The sequence below is a fragment of the Somniosus microcephalus genome, unplaced genomic scaffold, assembly GCF_052327205.1.
Source record: "Somniosus microcephalus isolate GS21.2 unplaced genomic scaffold, FLI_Smic_1.0 unresolved_chr7, whole genome shotgun sequence".
Classification (NCBI taxonomy): domain Eukaryota; kingdom Metazoa; phylum Chordata; class Chondrichthyes; order Squaliformes; family Somniosidae; genus Somniosus; species Somniosus microcephalus.
The window spans coordinates 7,956,980-7,975,234 of NW_028225185.1; the positions used below are offsets into that span (position 1 = coordinate 7,956,980).

The following is an 18,255-nucleotide window of genomic DNA, read 5'->3' on the forward strand; positions in this document are numbered from 1 at the left end:
CAATGTGGAGGGAGCTTTACTTTGTATCCAACCCGTGCTGTACCTGCCCTGGGAGTGTTTGATGGGACAGTGTAGAAGGAGCTTTACTCTGTATCTAACCCGTGCTGTACCTGCCCTGGGAGTGTTTGATGGGACAGTGTGGAGGGAGCTTTACTCTGTTTCTAACCCGTGCTGTACCTGCCCTGGGAGTGTTTGATGGGACAGTGTAGAGGGAGCTTCACTCTGTATCTAACCCGTGCTGTACCTGCCCTGGTATTGTTTGATGGGGCAGTGTAGAGGGAGCTTTACTCTGTATCTAACCCGTGCTGAACCTGCCCTGGGAGTGTTTGATGGGACAGTGTAGAGGGAGCTTCACTCTGTATCTAACCCGTGCTGGACCTACCCTGGGAGTGTTTGATGGGACAGTGTAGAGGGAGCTTTACTCTGTATCTAACCCGTGCTGTACCTGCTCTGGGAGTGTTTGATAGGACAGTGTAGAGGGAGCTTTACTCTGTATCTAACCCGTGCGGTACCTGCCCTGGGAGTGTTTGATGGGACAGTGTAGAGGGAGCTTTACTTTGTATCTAAGCCATGCTGTACCTGCCCTGGGAGTGTTTGATGGGACGGTGTAGAGGGAGCTTTACCCTGTATCTAACCCATGCTGTACCTGCTCTTGGAGTGTTTGATGGGACAGTGTGGAGGGAGCTTCACTCTGTATCTAACCCGTGCTGTACCTGCCCTGGGAGTGTTTGATGGGACAGTGTAGAGGGAGCTTTACTCTGTATCTAACCCGTGCTGTACCTGCCCTGGCAGTGTTTGATGGGACAGTGTAGAGGGAGCTTTACTCTGTATCTAACCCATGCTGTACCTGCCCTGGGAGTGTTTGATGGGACAGTGTAGAGGGAGCTTTACTCTGTCTCTAACCCGTGCTCTACCTGCCCTGGGAGTGTTTGATGGGACAGTGTAGAGGGAGCTTCACTCTGTATCTAACCCATGCTGTACCTACCCTGGGAGTGTTTGATGGGGACAATGTGGAGGGAGCTTTACTTTGTATCCAACCCATGCTGTACCTGCCCAGGGAGTGTTTGATGGGACAGTGTAGAAGGAGCTTTACTCTGTATCTAACCCGTGCTGTACATGCCCTGGGAGTGTTTGATGGGATAGTGTAGAGGGAGATTTACTCAGTATCTAACCCGTGCTGTACCTGCCCTGGGAGTGTTTGATGGGACAGTGTAGAGGGAGCTTCACTCTGTATCTAACTCGTGCTGTACCTGCCCTGGGAGTGTTTGATGGGACAGTGTAGAGGGAGCTTCACTCTGTATCTAACTCGTGCTGTACCTGCCCTGGGAGTGTTTGATGGGACAGTGTAGAGGGAGCTTCACTCTGTATCTAACCCATGCTGTACCTGCCCTGGGAGTGTTTGATGGGACAGTGTAGAGGGAGCTTTACTCTGTATCTAACCCGCGCTGTACCTGCGCTGGGAGAGTTTGATGGGACAGTGTAGAGGGACCTTTACTCTGTATCTAACCCGTGCTGTACCTGCCCTGGGAGTGTTTGATGGGACAGTGTGGAGGGAGCTTTACTCTGTATCTAACCCGTGCTCTACCTGCCCTGGGATTGTTTGATGGGGACAATGTGGAGGGAGCTTTACTTTGTATCCAACCCGTGCTGTACCTGCCCTGGGAGTGTTTGATGGGACAGTGTAGAAGGAGCTTTACTCTGTATCTAACCCGTGCTGTACCTGCCCTGGGAGTGTTTGATGGGACAGTGTGGAGTGAGCTTTACTCTGTATCTAACCCGTGCTGTACCTGCCCTGGGAGTGTTTGATGGGACAGTGTAGAGGGAGCTTCACTCTGTATCTAACCCGTGCTGTACCTGCCCTGGGAGTGTTTGATGGGACAGTGTAGAGGGAGCTTTACTCTGTATCTAACCCGTGCTGTACCTGCCCTGGGAGAGTTTGATGGGACAGTGTAGAGGGAGCTTTACTCTGTATCTAACCCGTGCTGTACCTGCCCTGGGAGTGTTTGATGGGACAGTGTGGAGGGAGCTTTACTCTGTATCTAACCCGTGCTCTACCTGCCCTGGGATTGTTTGATGGGACAGTGTAGATGGAGCTTCACTCTGTATCTAACCCGTGCTGTACCTGCCCTGGGAGTGTTTGATGGGACAGTGTAGAGGGAGCTTCACTCTGTATCTAACCCATGCTGTACCTGCCCTGGGAGTGTGTGATGGGACAGTGTAGAGGGAGCTTTACTCTGTATCTAACCCGTGCTGTACCTGCCCTGGGAATGTTTGATGGGACAGTGCAGAGGGAGCTTCACTCTGTATCTAACCCATGCTGTACCTGCACTGGGAGTGTTTGATGGGACAGTGTAGAGGGAGCTTTAGTCTGTATCTAACCCGTGCTGTACCTGCCCTGGGAGTGTTTGATGGGACAGTGTAGAGGGAGCTTTACTCTGTATCTAACCCGTGCTGTACCTACCCTAGGAGTGTTTGATGGGACACTGTAGAGGGAGCTTTACTCTGTATCTAACCCGTGCTGTACCTGCCCTGGGAGTGTTTGATAGGGACAGTGTAGAGGGGGCTTTACTCTGTATCTAACCCCGTGCTGTACCTGCCCTGGGAGTGTTTGATGGGGACAGTGTAGACGGAGATTTACACTGCATCTAACCCGTGCTGTACCTGCCCTGGGAGTGTTTGATGTGACAGTGTAGAGGGAGCTTTACTCTGTATCTAACCCGTGCTGTACCTGCCCTGCGAGTGTTTGATGGGACAGTGTAGAGGGAGCTTCACTCTGTATCTAACCCGTGCTGTACCTGCCCTGGGAGTGTTTGATGGGGACAGTGTGGAGGGAGCTTTACTTTGTATCCAACCCGTGCTGTACCTGCCCTGGGAGTGTTTGATGGGACAGTGTAGAAGGAGCTTTACTCTATATCTAACCCGTGCTGTACCTGCCCTGGGAGTGTTTGATGGGACAGTGTAGAGGGAGCTTTACTCAGTAACTAACTCGTGCTGTACCTGCCCTGGGAGTGTTTGATTGGACGGTGTAGAGGGAGCTTTACCCTGTATCTAACCCATGCTGTACCTGCCCTGGGAGTGTTTGATGGGACAGTGTAGAGGGAGCTTTACTCTGTATCTATCCCGTGCTTTACCTGCCCTGGGAGTGTTTGATGGGACAGTGTAGAGGGAGCTTTACTCTTTATCTAACCCGTGCTGTACCTGCCCTGGTATTGTTTGATGGGGCAGTGTAGAGGGAGCTTTACTCTGTATCTAACCCTTGCTGTACCTGCCCTGGTAGTGTTTGATGGGACAGTGTAGAGGGAGCTTTACTCTGTATCTAACCCGTGCTGTACCTGTCCTGGGAGTGTTTGATGGGACAGTGTAGAGGGAGCTTTACTCTGTATCCAACCCATGCTGTACCTGCCCTGGGAGTGTTTGATGGGACAGTGTAGAGGGAGCTTTTCTCTGTGTCTAACCCGTGCTGTACCTGCCCTGGGAGTGTTTGATGGGACAGTGTAGATGCAGCTTTACTCTGTATCTAACCCGTGCTGTACCTGCCCTGGGAGTGTTTGATGGGACAGTGTAGAGGGAGCTTCACTCTGTATCCAACCCATGCTGTACCTACCCTGGAAGTGTTTGATGAGACAGTGTAGAGGGAGCTTTACTCTGCATCTAACCCGTGCTGTACCTGCCCTGGGAGTGTTTGATGGGACAGTGCAGAGGGAGCTTTACTCTGTATCTAACCCGTGCTGTACCTGCCCTGGGAGTGTTTGATGGGACAGTGTAGAGGGAGCTTCACTCTGTATCTAACCCGTGCTGTACCTACCCTGGGAGTGTTTGATGGGACAGTGTAGAGGGAGCTTTACTCTGTATCTAACCTGCGCTGTACCTGCCCTGGGAGTGTTTGATAGGACAGTGTAGAGGGAGCTTTACTCTGTATCTAACCCGTGCGGTACCTGCCCTGGGAGTGTTTGATGGGACAGTGTAGAGGGAGCTTTACTCTGTATCTAACCCGTGCTATACCTGCCCTGGGAGTGTTTGATGGGGACAGTGTGGAGGGAGCTTTACTTTGTATCCAACCCGTGCTGTACCTGCCCTGGGAGTGTTTGATGGGACAGTGTAGAGGGAGCTTTACTCTGTATCTAACCCATGCTGTACCTGCCCTGGGAGTGTTTGATGGGACGGTGTAGAGGGAGCTTTACCCTGTATATAACCCATGCTGTACCTGCCCTGGGAGTACTTGATGGGAAAGTGTAGAGGGAGCTTTACTCTGTATCTAACCCGTGCTGTACCAGCCCTGGGAGTGTTTGATGGGACAGTGTAGAGGGAGCTTTACTCTGTATCTAACCCGTGCTGCACCTGCCCTGGGAGTGTTTAATGGTGCAGTGTACAGGGAGCTTTACTCTGTATCTCACCCGTGCTGTACCTGCCCTGGGAGTGTTTGATGGGATAGTGTAGAGGGAGCTTTACTCTGTATCTAACCCGTGCTGTACCTGCCCTGGGAGTGTTTGATGGGACAGTGTAGAGGGAGCTTTACTCTGTATCTAACCCGTGCTGCACCTGCCCTGGGAGTGTTTAATGGGGCAGTGTAGAGGGAGCTTTACTCTGTATCTAACCTGTGCTGTACCTGCCCTGGGAGTGTTTGATGGGACAGTGTAGAGGGAGCTTTACTCTGTATCTAACCCGTGCTGTACCTGCCCTGGGAGTGTTTGATGGGACAGTGTAGAGGGAGCTTTACTCTGTATCTAACCCGTGCTGTACCTGCCCTGGGAGTGTTTGATGGGACAGTGTGGAGGGAGCTTTACTCTGTATCTAACCCGTGCTCTACCTGCCCTGGGATTGTTTGATGGGGACAATGTGGAGGGAGCTTTACTTTGTATCCAACCCGTGCTGTACCTGCCCTGGGAGTGTTTGATGGGACAGTGTAGAAGGAGCTTTACTCTGTATCTAACCCGTGCTGTACCTGCCCTGGGAGTGTTTGATGGGACAGTGTGGAGGGAGCTTTACTCTGTTTCTAACCCGTGCTGTACCTGCCCTGGGAGTGTTTGATGGGACAGTGTAGAGGGAGCTTCACTCTGTATCTAACCCGTGCTGTACCTGCCCTGGTATTGTTTGATGGGGCAGTGTAGAGGGAGCTTTACTCTGTATCTAACCCTTGCTGTACCTGCCCTGGTAGTGTTTGATGGGACAGTGTAGAGGGAGCTTTACTCTGTATCTAACCCGTGCTGTACCTGTCCTGGGAGTGTTTGATGGGACAGTGTAGAGGGAGCTTTACTCTGTATCCAATCCATGCTGTACCTGCCCTGGGAGTGTTTGATGGGACAGTGTAGAGGGAGCTTTTCTCTGTGTCTAACCCGTGCTGTACCTGCCCTGGGAGTGTTTGATGGGACAGTGTAGATGCAGCTTTACTCTGTATCTAACCCGTGCTGTACCTGCCCTGGGAGTGTTTGATGGGACAGTGTAGAGGGAGCTTCACTCTGTATCTAACCCATGCTGTACCTACCCTGGAAGTGTTTGTTGAGACAGTGTAGAGGGAGCTTTACTCTGCATCTAACCCGTGCTGTACCTGCCCTGGGAGTGTTTGATGGGACAGTGTAGAGGGAGCTTTACTCTGTATCTAACCCGTGCTGTACCTGCCCTGGGAGTGTTTGATGGGACAGTGTAGAGGGAGCTTCACTCTGTATCTAACCCGTGCTGTACCTGCTCTGGGAGTGTGTGATGGGACAGTGTAGAGGGAGCTTTACTCTGTATCTAACCCGTGCTGTACCTGCCCTGGGAATGTTTGATGGGACAGTGCAGAGGGAGCTTCACTCTGTATCTAACCCATGCTGTACCGACCCTGGGAGTGTTTGATGGGACAGTGTAGAGGGAGCTTCACTCTGTATCTAACCCGTGCTGTACCTGCCCTGGGAGTGTTTGATGGGACAGCGTAGAGGGAGCTTCACTCTGTATCTAACCCATGGTGTACCTGCACTGGGAGTGTTTGATGGGACAGTGTAGAGGGAGCTTTACTCTGTATCTAACCCGTGCTGTACCTGCCCTGGGAGTGTTTGATGGGACAGTGTAGAGGGAGCTTTACTCTGTATCTAACCCGTGCTGTACCTACCCTAGGAGTGTTTGATGGGACACTGTAGAGGGAGCTTTACTCTGTATCTAACCCGTGCTGTACCTGCCCTGGGAGTGTTTGATAGGGACAGTGTAGACGGAGATTTACACTGCATCTAACCCGTGCTGTACCTGCCCTGGGAGTGTTTGATGTGACAGTGTAGAGGGAGCTTTACTCTGTATCTAACCCGTGCTGTACCTGCCCTGCGAGTGTTTGATGGGACAGTGTAGAGGGAGCTTCACTCTGTATCTAACCCGTGCTGTACCTGCCCTGGGAGTGTTTGATGGGGACAGTGTGGAGGGAGCTTTACTTTGTATCCAACCCGTGCTGTACCTGCCCTGGGAGTGTTTGATGGGACAGTGTAGAAGGAGCTTTACTCTATATCTAACCCGTGCTGTACCTGCCCTGGGAGTGTTTGATGGGACAGTGTGGAGGGAGCTTTACTCAGTAACTAACCCGTGCTGTACCTGCCCTGGGAGTGTTTGATTGGACGGTGTAGAGGGAGCTTTACCCTGTATCTAACCCATGCTGTACCTGCCCTGGGAGTGTTTGATGGGACAGTGTAGAGGGAGCTTTACTCTGTATCTATCCCGTGCTTTACCTGCCCTGGGAGTGTTTGATGGGACAGTGTAGAGGGAGCTTTACTCTTTATCTAACCCGTGCTGTACCTGCCCTGGTATTGTTTGATGGGGCAGTGTAGAGGGAGCTTTACTCTGTATCTAACCCTTGCTGTACCTGCCCTGGTAGTGTTTGATGGGACAGTGTAGAGGGAGCTTTACTCTGTATCTAACCCGTGCTGTACCTGTCCTGGGAGTGTTTGATGGGACAGTGTAGAGGGAGCTTTACTCTGTATCCAACCCATGCTGTACCTGCCCTGGGAGTGTTTGATGGGACAGTGTAGAGGGAGCTTTTCTCTGTGTCTAACCCGTGCTGTACCTGCCCTGGGAGTGTTTGATGGGACAGTGTAGATGCAGCTTTACTCTGTATCTAACCCGTGCTGTACCTGCCCTGGGAGTGTTTGATGGGACAGTGTAGAGGGAGCTTCACTCTGTATCCAACCCATGCTGTACCTACCCTGGAAGTGTTTGATGAGACAGTGTAGAGGGAGCTTTACTCTGCATCTAACCCGTGCTGTACCTGCCCTGGGAGTGTTTGATGGGACAGTGTAGAGGGAGCTTTACTCTGTATCTAACCCGTGCTGTACCTGCCCTGGGAGTGTTTGATGGGACAGTGTAGAGGGAGCTTCACTCTGTATCTAACCCGTGCTGTACCTACCCTGGGAGTGTTTGATGGGACAGTGTAGAGGGAGCTTTACTCTGTATCTAACCTGCGCTGTACCTGCCCTGGGAGTGTTTGATAGGACAGTGTAGAGGGTGCTTTACTCTGTATCTAACCCGTGCGGTACCTGCCCTGGGAGTGTTTGATGGGACAGTGTAGAGGGAGCTTTACTTTGTATCTAACCCGTGCTTTCCTGCCCTGGGAGTGTTTGATGGGGACAGTGTGGAGGGAGCTTTACTTTGTATCCAACCCGTGCTGTACCTGCCCTGGGAGTGTTTGATGGGACAGTGTAGAAGGAGCTTTACTCTGTATCTAACCCGTGCTGTACCTGCCCTGGGAGTGTTTGATGGGACAGTGTAGAGGGAGCTTCACTCTGTATCTAAGCCATGCTGTACCTGCCCTGGGAGTGTTTGATGGGACGGTGTAGAGGGAGCTTTACCCTGTATCGAACCCATGCTGTACCTGCCCTGGGAGTGTTTGATGGGACAGTGTAGAGGGAGCTTTACTCTGTATCTAACCCGTGCTGTAGCTGCCCTGGGAGTGTTTGATGGGACAGTGTAGAGGGAGCTTTACTCTGTATCTAACCCGTGCTGTGCCTGCCCTGGCAGTGTTTGATGGGACAGTGTAGAGGGAGCTTTACTCTGTATCTAACCGATGCTGTACCTGCCCTGGGAGTGTTTGATGGGACAGTGTAGAGGGAGCTTTACTCTGTATCTAACCCGTGCTCTACCTGCCCTGGGAGTGTTTGATGGGACAGTGTAGAGGAAGCTTCACTCTGTATCTAACCCATGCTGTACCTACCCTGGGAGTGTTTGATGGGGACAATGTGGAGGGAGCTTTACTTTGTATCCAACCCGTGCTGTACCTGCCCTGGGAGTGTTTGATGGGACAGTGTAGAAGGAGCTTTACTCTGTATCTAACCCGTGCTGTACCTGCCCTGGGAGTGTTTGATGGGATAGTGTAGAGGGAGATTTACTCAGTATCTAACCCGTGCTGTACCTGCCCTGGGAGTGTTTGATGGGACAATGTAGAGGGAGCTTCACTCTGTATCTAACTCGTGCTGTACCTGCCCTGGGAGTGTTTGATGGGACAGTGTAGAGGGAGCTTCACTCTGTATCTAACCCATGCTGTACCTACCCTGGGAGTGTTTGATGGGACAGTGTAGAGGGAGCTTTACTCTGTATCTAACCCGTGCTTTACCTGCCCTGGGAGTGTTTGATGGGACAGTGTGGAGGGAGCTTTACTCTGTATCTAACCCGTGCTGTACCTGCCCTGGGAGTGTTTGATGGGACAGTGTAGAGGGAGCTTCACTCTGTATCTAACCCGTGCTGTACCTGCCCTGGGAGTGTTTGATGGGACAGTGTAGAGGGAGCTTTACTCTGTATCTAACCCGTGCTGTCCCTGCGCTGGGAGAGTTTGATGGGACAGTGTAGAGGGAGCTTTACTCTGTATCTAACCCATGCTGTACCTGCCCTGGGAGTGTTTGATGGGACAGTGTGGAGGGAGCTTTACTCTGTATCTAACCCTTGCTCTACCTGCCCTGGGATTGTTTGATGGGACAGTGTAGATGGAGCTTCACTCTGTATCTAACCCGTGCTGTACCTGCCCTGGGAGTGTTTGATGGGACAGTGTAGAGGGAGCTTTACTCTCTATCTAACCCGTGCTGTACCTGCCCTGGGAGTGTTTGATGGGACAGTGTAGAGGGAGCTTTACTCTGTATCTAACCCGTGCTGTACCTACCCTAGGAGTGTTTGATGGGACAGTGTAGAGGGAGCTTTACTCTGTATCTAACCCTTGCTGTACCTGCCCTGGGAGTGTTTGACGGGACAGTGTAGAGGAAGCTTTACTCTGTATCTAACCCGTGCTGTACCTGCCCTGGGAGTGTTTGATGGGACAGTGTAGAGGGAGCTTTACTCTGTATCTAACCCGTGCTGTACCTGCCCTGGGAGTGTTTGATGGGACAGTGTAGAGGGAGCTTCACTCTGTATCTAACCCGTGCTGTACCTGCCCTGGGAGTGTTTGATGGGACAGTGTAGAGGGAGTTTCACTCTGTATCTGACCCGTGCTGTACCTGCCCTGGGAGTGTTTGATGGGACAGTGTAGAGGGAGCTTCACTCTGTATCTAACCCGTGCTGTACCTGCCCTGGGAGTGTTTGATGGGACAGTGTAGAGGGAGCTTCACTCTGTATCTAACCCGTGCTGTACCTGCCCTGGGAGTGTTTGATGGGACAGTGTAGAGGGAGCTTTACTCTGTATCTAACCCGTGCTGTACCTGCCCTGGGAGTGTTTGATGGGACAGTGTAGAGGGAGCTTCACTCTGTATCTAACCCGTGCTGTACCTGTCCTGGGAGTGTTTGATGGGACAGTGTAGAGGGAGCTTCACTCTGTATCTAACCCGTGCTGTACCTGCCCTGGGAGTGTTTGATGGGACAGTGTAGAGGGAGCTTCACTCTGTATCTAACCCGTGCTGTACCTGCCCTGGGAGTGTTTGATGGGACAGTGTAGAGGGAGCTTTACTCTGTATCTAACCCGTGCTGTACCTGCCCTGGGAGTGTTTGATGGGACAGTGTAGAGGGAGCTTCACTCTGTATCTAACCCGTGCTGTACCTGTCCTGGGAGTGTTTGATGGGACAGTGTAGAGGGAGCTTCACTCTGTATCTAACCCGTGCTGTACCTGCACTTAGAGCCAATCCGTTCAGGGGTGATGTCAGGATACACTTCTTCACACAAAGGGTAGCGGAAATCTGGAACTCTCTTCCCAAAAAGCTGTTGAGGCTTGGGGTCAATTGCAAATTTCAAAACAGAGGTTGATAGATTTTTGTATTAAGGGTTACGGAACCAATGTGGGTAGATGGAGTCAAGGTACAGATCAGCTGTGATCGAATTGAATGGAGGAACAGGCTCGAGGGGCTGAACGTCCTCCTCCTGTTCCTGTGTAACAGGCTCGAGGGGCTGAATGGGCCTCCTCCTGTTCCTGTGTAACCGGCTGGAGGTGCTGAATGGCCTCCTCCTGTTCCTGTGTAACAGGCTCGAGGGGCTGAATGGGCCTCCTCCTGTTCCTGTGTAACAGGCTCGAGGGGCTGCATGGCCTCCTCCTGTTCCTACATTCCTTGCCTTAGGTTCACTGGATTGATTCCTGGGATGAAAGGGCTGTCCTATGAGGAGAGATTGAGTAGATTGGGCCGATACTCCCTGGAGTTTAGAAGAATGAGAGGTGATCTCATTGAAACATATCAGATTCTGAGGGGGATTGACAGGGTAGATGCTGAGAGGCTGTTTCCCCCTGGCTGGAGAATCTAGAAGCAGGGGTCACAGTCTCAGGATAAGGGGTCGGCCATTGAGGACTGAGATGAGGAGGAATTTCTTCACTCAGAGGGCGGTGAATCTTTGGAATTCTCTGCCCCAGAGGGCTGTGGAGGCTCAGTCGTTGAGTATATTCAAGGCTGAGGTCGAGAGATTTTTGGACTCTCGGGGAATCGAGGGATATGGGGATCGGGCGGGAAAGTGGAGTTGAGGTCGAAGATCAGCCATGATCTGATTGAATGGCGGAGCAGGCTCGAGGGGATGAATGGCTGATTCCCGCTCCTGATTCTGATGTCCTTATCGTTTGTTCTCAATGAGAAGCCTTGCTGGGTCACATGAAGTACCTGGAGAACGCGGGACCGAGAGTCGTCCGGTCGCAGCGAGGAGCCAACGCCACCCTGCCCTGCCGCCTGCGGATCGTGCCCAGGGAGTACCGGGTCAAGTGGGTCAAACTGGGCCGCTCCGCCAAGGAGAACATCGCGCTGGTCGGCAACAGCCACCAGGAGAAAGGCTACGGGGGCTTCGCGGGGCGGGCCTTCCTTCAGAGGATGGATCGCTACGACGCCTCCTTGCTGCTGGCGGATGTCAGGCTGGGGGATTCCGGGAAGTACAAATGCGAGGTGATCAATGGAGTGGACGACGAAAGCGCCATCATTGAGCTGCAGTTGGACGGTAAGAATTCACATCGAGTCCACGGCACAGAAAGAGGCCGTTATCCCATCATGCCCGTGCCGGTGTTTATGCTCCACACCAGCCTCCTCCCATCCCCTCTTCATCTCACCCCATCAACATCTCCTTCTATTCCATACTCCCAGTTTCTCCCTCTCCGCCGCATCTGCTCCGACGATGCCACCTTCCGCACCGGTGTTTCCGACATGTCTTCCTTTTTCCTCAACCGAGGATTCCCCTCTACCGTGGTTGACACAGCCCTCGACCGTGTCCATTCTATCTCCCGCGCTTCTGCCCTCACCCCTGCCCCTCCCTCCCGGAACCACGATAGGGTTCCCCTTGTCCTCACCTTTCACCCCACCAGCCTCCACATTCAACGGATCATCCTCCGCCATTTCCGCCACCTCCAGCCTGATCCCACCACCAAATGCATCTTCCCCTCACCTCCCCTTTCAGCATTCCGAAGGGACCGCTCCCTCCGAGACACCCTGGTCCACTCCTCAATCACCCCCAACAACCCTTCCCCTTCGCCTGGCACCTTCCCGTGCAAGCGCAGGAGATGTAACACCCGCCCCTATACCTCCCCCCTTCCCACTGCCCAGGGCCCCAAACACCCCTTCCAGGTGAAACAGCGATTTACTTGTACTTCTTGCAATCTGGTATACTGTATTCGCTGCTCACGATTGGGGAGACCAAACGCAGGTTGGGTGACCGCTTTTGCGGAACACCTCCGTTCAGTCCGTAAGGGTGACCCCGAGCTTCCGGTCACCTATCACTTTAATTCACCGCTCCCACTCCCACTCGGACCTCTCAGTCCTCGACCTCTCGCACTATTCCAATGAAGCTGAACGTAAGCTCGAGGAACAGCCCCTCATCTTTCGATTGGGCACTTTACAGCCTGCCGGACTCAACATCGAGTTCGACAATTGCGCACCATAACCTCTGCCCCTATCTTTTTTTTTCCATTTATTTTATTTTATTTTCTCTCTCCCACATGGCAGTTGTCGATCATTCTGCCATCGCCATTTACACCTCATCTAGAGTCCTCTTTGTTTCTTAACTTGTCCCATTACCATCTCCTCTTGCCCCGCACCATCATCCCTTTTGTCATTTAATCTCTCCTGCCCTCCGCCCCATCACAGACCGTCCCTTTCATTCTTTCCTCCGCTCCCCCCTCTCTCCCTGCCCCGACATTTGCTTAAAAACCTCTTCCATCTCCAACTTTTTCCAGTTCTGACGAAGGGTCTTCGACCTGAAGCGTTAACTCTGTTTCTCTCTCCACAGACGCTGCCCGACCTGCTGAGTGTTTCCAGCATTTTCTGTTTTTTATTTCAGATTTCCAGCAATCCGCAGTATTTTGCTTTTGTATCCTTCTATTCCTTTCCCCCTCGTGTGTTTATCCAGCTTCCCCCTCAAACGCGATTCGCCTCAACCACTCCCTGCTGGTCGAGGGCTGCCCGAAGGGATCAGGCCCGTGGTCCGTGTTGTCACGGAAACCAGCCCCGGCCTACCGGGCCTCGGAGAATTTTCACCGCTCCCGGTGAACCGGCTTCCTTGGATAGGGGGTTGGGGGGGGGGGGGTTAATTTTTCGGCCGCCAAGATTTGACAGAGTCAATGCTGAGAGGATGTTTCCCCCTGGCTGGAGAGTCTAGAACCAGGGGTCACAGTCTCAGGATAAGGGGTCGGCCATTGAGGACTGAGATGAGGAGGAATTTCTTCACTCAGAGGGCGGTGAATCTTTGGAATTCTCTGCCCCAGAGGGCTGTGGAGGCTCAGTCGTTGAGTATATTCAAGGCCGAGATCGATAGATTTTTGGACTCTCGGGGAATCGCGGGATATGGGGATCGGGCGGGAAAGTGGAGTTGTGGTCGATGATCAGCCATGATTTTACTGAATGGCGGAGCGGGCTCGAGGGGCCGAATGGCCGACTCCCGCTCCTAATCCTTATGTTCTTAAGATTTACGTTCCCGCTGCCACCACTGGGCAATCGGCGTGATGCTCTACGGTCCATGCACCGTGCGGCGGAGACGGGAACAGCCGTTCTTGATCCGCTGGGGAGGCAGTTGGCCTCAGTTCCGTTGGCCCGGGTGTGGGAGGCGCGGGGGCGGGGGTGGGGGGGGGGGGAGAATCGGCCAAGGGTTCCCGCTCCTGTGTGCGGATGTTGGGTGAAGAGATGAATCGAGCTGGTTTGTGACACGCCTCCCCCCCCCATCCCGGTCAAATAGCCTGTTGAGGCTTCCTGTAAAGGATCGTCCATGCCGATCGCCTATTTGGGTGAGGCGGGCCCATGAAACCCAAGGGGGAAAACAGGATGTACTTCAAGAAGACGGGCACGCTCAAATTAAAATGGCCGCCCCTTCCATTGCTAGGACTAGTTAAAATGGCCGCCTCTGGCGTTGCCAGGCCTAGTTAATATGGCCGCCTCCGGCGTTGCCCGGCATTGTTAAAATGGTCGCCGCTGGTGTTGCCAGGAGCGGTTAAAATGCTGCCTCTGACGTTGCCAGGCGCGGTTAAAATGGCCGCCTCTTCCATTGCTAGGCGCGGTTAAAATGGCCGCCTCTTCCGTTGCCAGGTGCGGTTAAAATGGCTGCCTCTTCCGTTGCTAGGCGCGGTTAAAATGGCCGCCTCTTTCATTGCTAGGTGCGGTTAAAATGGCCGCCTTTTCTGTTGCCAGGTGTCGTGTTTCCATACCAACCGAACCAAGGCCGCTACCGCTTCAACTACTACCAGGCCGTCCGGGCCTGCGAGGAGCAGGACGCCAAACTCGCCACGTTCCAGCAGCTCTTTCAAGGTAAGGGCCGCGGGAGAGCAACGCGCCGTCCCGGAGCCGTGGGGTCCCGTCGCGGTGCTGGGTGCTGGGGGCAGGGGCGAGACAGGAAAGATTGGGAGGAGGAAGGTTATGGAGGGCGATGGAGGAGGCCCAAAGGCCTCGAGGTTTTTTTTAAGATGAATAAGAGAGGGATGGAGATAAAGAAGGAATCCCTTCAATTATTTGTTAATGTCATCTACATCCCAAGAACAAGTATTTGATCCCCGTCTCTAGTTGCCTTGAGGGCCCTGAGAGAGTCAGCCCTGTAGTATGGGACTGGAGTCACGTGTAGGCCCAGAACGGGCAAGAGTGAAACATTTCCTTCACTGAAGGGCGTGAGAGACCCAGTTGGCTTTTTAGATTAACTCGCGTTTCTCCAGCACCTTTCACCACCTCAGGACGTCCCAAAGCGTTTTACAGCCAATGAAGTACTTTTTTGCAGTGTGGTCACTGTTGTAATGTGGGAAACGCGACAGCCAATTTGTGCACAGCAAGCTCCCACAAACAGCAATGTGAGAATGTCCAGATCATCTGTTTTTAGTGATGTTGATTGAGGGATAAATATTGGCCCCAGGACACCGGGGAGAACTCCCCCCTGCTCTTCTTCCAATCGTGGCCGTCGGATCTTTTCCGTCCACCCAAGAGGGCAGACGGGGCCTCGGTTTAACGTCTCATCTGAAAGACGGGACCTCAGACAGTGCGGCGCTCCTTCAGTACCGCCCCTCAGACAGTGCGGCGCTCCCTCAGTACCGCCCCTCCGACAGTGCGGCGCTCCCTCAGTACTGCCCCTCCGACAGTGCGGTGCTCCCTCAGTACTGCCCCTCCGACAGTGCGGCATTCCCTCAGTACCGCCCCTCCGACAGTGCGGTGCTCCCTCAGTACTGCCCCTCCGACAGTGCGGCGCTCCCTCAGTACTGCCCCTCCGACAGTGCGGCGCTCCCTCAGTACCGCCCCTCAGACAGTGCGGCGCTCCCTCAGTACCGCCCCTCAGACAGTGCGGCGCTCCCTCAGTACCGCCCCTCAGACAGTGCGGCGCTCCCTCACGTGTCAGCCTGGATTTTTGTGCTCAAGTCTCTGGAGAGGGACTCGAACCCACGACCTTCTGAATCAGAGGTGAGAGAGAGAGAGAGATACCCAGTGAGCCACAGCTGACATCTCTACAGTGGGGACGGGAAGGGGACGGGAATTGGACGAGTGGTGGATCGGGCTTTGGGGGAGCCGGGCAAGATTGTGAAGGCGATTTGACAGCCAAAGTTGGGGCCCTGAAGTCAATGTTAGATATGGCCAAGGGAGGGATGGGAGGGACTGTGGGCTGCGAGGGTGGGGGCGGTGAGGAGTGGAAATCGGTCGGGGTACCTTTTCCTGATTCCAGCTATTCTTTCAGGCAAAAGGGAGAGCGGATGGTGCGGATGTGATGCCTCCCATGGTCGAATGTCCGCGACACCCGGGGCCTCGCGCGTGCAATCTAGTGGGTGGGGGAGCGGGAGATGATCCTGGGTTACCCGCTGACACCATTCTCTGTCTCCACCCCCACCCCCGACACCCTGTCGTCTCCTGCAGAGTGGCTGAGAGGTCTGGACTGGTGCAACGCGGGCTGGGTGGAAGACGGGACCGTCCACTACCCGGTCACTGTCCCGAGGGACCCATGTGGCGGGCAGCGCCTCCCGCCGGGGGTCCGGAGCTACGGCCCGCGGGACAAGCAGCGGAACAGATACGACGCCTTCTGCTTCACCTCCGCCATCAAAGGTAACCCTCTCCCCGCCAAGTGGTGGCCCTCGAGGTTTTGCACATCCAGCCAGTTCAAGATCTTGCATTTCTCCAGCACCTTTCACCACCTCAGGACGTCCCACAGCGCTTTACAGCAAATGAAGTACTTTTTTTGAAGTGTGCTCACTGTTGTAATGTAGGAAACGCGGCAGCCAATTTGCGCACAGCAAGCTCCCACAAACAGCAATGTGATAAATGATCAAATCATCTGTTTTTAGTGATGTTGGTTGAGGGATAAATATTGGCCCCAGGACACCGGGGAGAACTCCCGCTGCTCTTCTTCCAATAGTGGCCGTGGGATCTTTTACATCCACCTGAGAGAGCAGACAGGGCCTGGGTTTAACGTCTCATGCGAAAGACGGCCTCTCCGACAGTGCGGCGCTCCCTCAGTACTGGCCCTCTGACAGTGCAGTGCTCCCTCAGTACTGCCCCTCCGACAGTGTGGCGCTCCCTCAGTACTGCCCATCCAACAGTGCGGCGCTCCCTCAGTACTGCCCCTCCGACAGTGCGGTGCTCACTCAGTACTGCCCCTCCGACAGTGCGGCGCTCCCTCAGTACTGCCCCTCCGACAGTGCGGCGCTCCCTCAGTACTGCCCCTCCAACAGTGCGGCACCCTCTCAGTACTGCCCCTCCAACAGTGCGGCGCTCCCTCAGTACTGCCCATCTGACAGTGCGGCGCTCCCTCAGTACTGGCCCTCTGACAGTGCAGTGCCCCCTCAGTACTGCCCCTCCGACAGTGCGGCGCTCCCTCAGTACTGCCCCTCCGACAGTGCGGCGCTCCCTCAGTACTGCCCCTCCGACAGTGCAGCGCCCTCTCAGTGCTGCCCCTCCGACAGTGTGGCTCTCCCTCAGTACTGCCCATCCAACAGTGCGGCGCTCCCTCAGTACTGCCCCTCCGACAGTGCGGTGCTCACTCAGTACTGCCCCTCCGACAGTGCGGCGCTCCCTCAGTACTGCCCCTCCGACAGTGCGGCACCCTCTCAGTACTGCCCCTCCGACAGTGCGGTGCTCCCTCAGTACTGCCCCTCCAACAGTGCGGCGGTCCCTCAGTACTGCCCCTCTGACAGTGCGGCGCTCCCTCAATACCGCCGCTCCGACAGTGCGGCGCTCCCTCAGTACTGCCCCTCCGACAGTGCGGCATGCCCTCAGTACTGCCCCTCCGACTGTGCGGCGCTCCCTCAGTACTGCCCCTCCGACAGTGCAGCGCTCCCTCAGTACCGCCCCTCCGACAGTGCGGCGCTCCCTCAGTACTGCCCCTCCGACAGTGCAGCGCTCCCTCAGTAGCGCCCCTCCGACAGTGCGGCGCTCCCTCAGTACTGCCCCTATGACAGTGCGGCGCTCCCTCAGTACTGCCCATCCGACAGTGCAGCGCTCCCTCAGTGCTGCCCCTCCGACAGTGTGGCGCTCCCTCAGTACTGCCCCTCCGACAGTGCAGCGCTCCCTCAGTGCTGCCCCTCCGACAGTGTGGCGCTCCCTCAGTACTGCCCCTCCGACAGTGCGGCGCTCCCTCAGGACTGCCCCTCCGACAGTGCAGCACTCCCTCAGTACTGCCCCTCCGACAGTGTGGCGCTCCCTCAGTACTGCCCCTCCGACAGTGCGGCGCTCCCTCAGTACTGCCCTTCCAACAGTGCGGCGCTCCCTCAGTACTGCCCCTCCGACAGTGTGGCTCTCCCTCAGTACTGCCCATCCAACAGTGCGGCGCTCCCTCAGTACTGCCACTCCGACAGTGCGGTGCTCACTCAGTACTGCCCCTCCGACAGTGCGGCGCTCCCTCAGTACTGCCCCTCCGACAGTGCGGCACCCTCTCAGTACTGCCCCTCCGACAGTGCGGTGCTCCCTCAGTACTGCCCCTCCGACAGTGCAGCGCCCTCTCAGTACTGCCCCTCCGACAGTGTGGCTCTCCCTCAGTACTGCCCATCCAACAGTGCGGCACCCTCTCAGTACTGCCCCTCCGGCAGTGCGGCGCTCCCTCAGTACTGCCCCTATGACAGTGCGGCGCTCCCTCAGTACTGCCCATCTGACAGTGCGGCGCTCCCTCAGTACTGGCCCTCTGACAGTGCAGTGCTCCCTCAGTACTGCCCCTCCGACAGTGCGGCGCTCCCTCAGTACTGCCCATCCAACAGTGCGGCGCTCCCTCAGTACTGCCCCTCCGACAGTGCGGCGCTCCCTCAGTACTGCCCCTCCGACAGTGCGGCGCTCCCTCAGTACTGCCCCTCCGACAGTGCAGCGCCCTCTCAGTACTGCCCCTCCGACAGTGTGACTCTCCCTCAGTACTGCCCATCCAACAGTGCGGCGCTCCCTCAGTACTGCCCCTCCGACAGTGCGGTGCTCACTCAGTACTGC

At 54.9% G+C, this 18,255-nt stretch overlaps 1 protein-coding gene across 1 annotated transcript in view; it reads left to right on the forward strand.

The window, feature by feature from the left end:
* The window catches only part of hapln2 (hyaluronan and proteoglycan link protein 2), a 45,041-nt gene that overhangs the window by 14,166 nt on the left and 12,620 nt on the right, over positions 1-18,255 (forward strand). Inside the window, exons 3-5 of the mRNA XM_085978545.1 lie at positions 10,988-11,338; positions 14,011-14,127; positions 15,706-15,891. Of these exons, the coding sequence (XP_085834671.1) occupies positions 10,988-11,338; positions 14,011-14,127; positions 15,706-15,891 (654 nt within the window). The remainder of the gene's footprint in view (positions 1-10,987; positions 11,339-14,010; positions 14,128-15,705; positions 15,892-18,255) is intronic.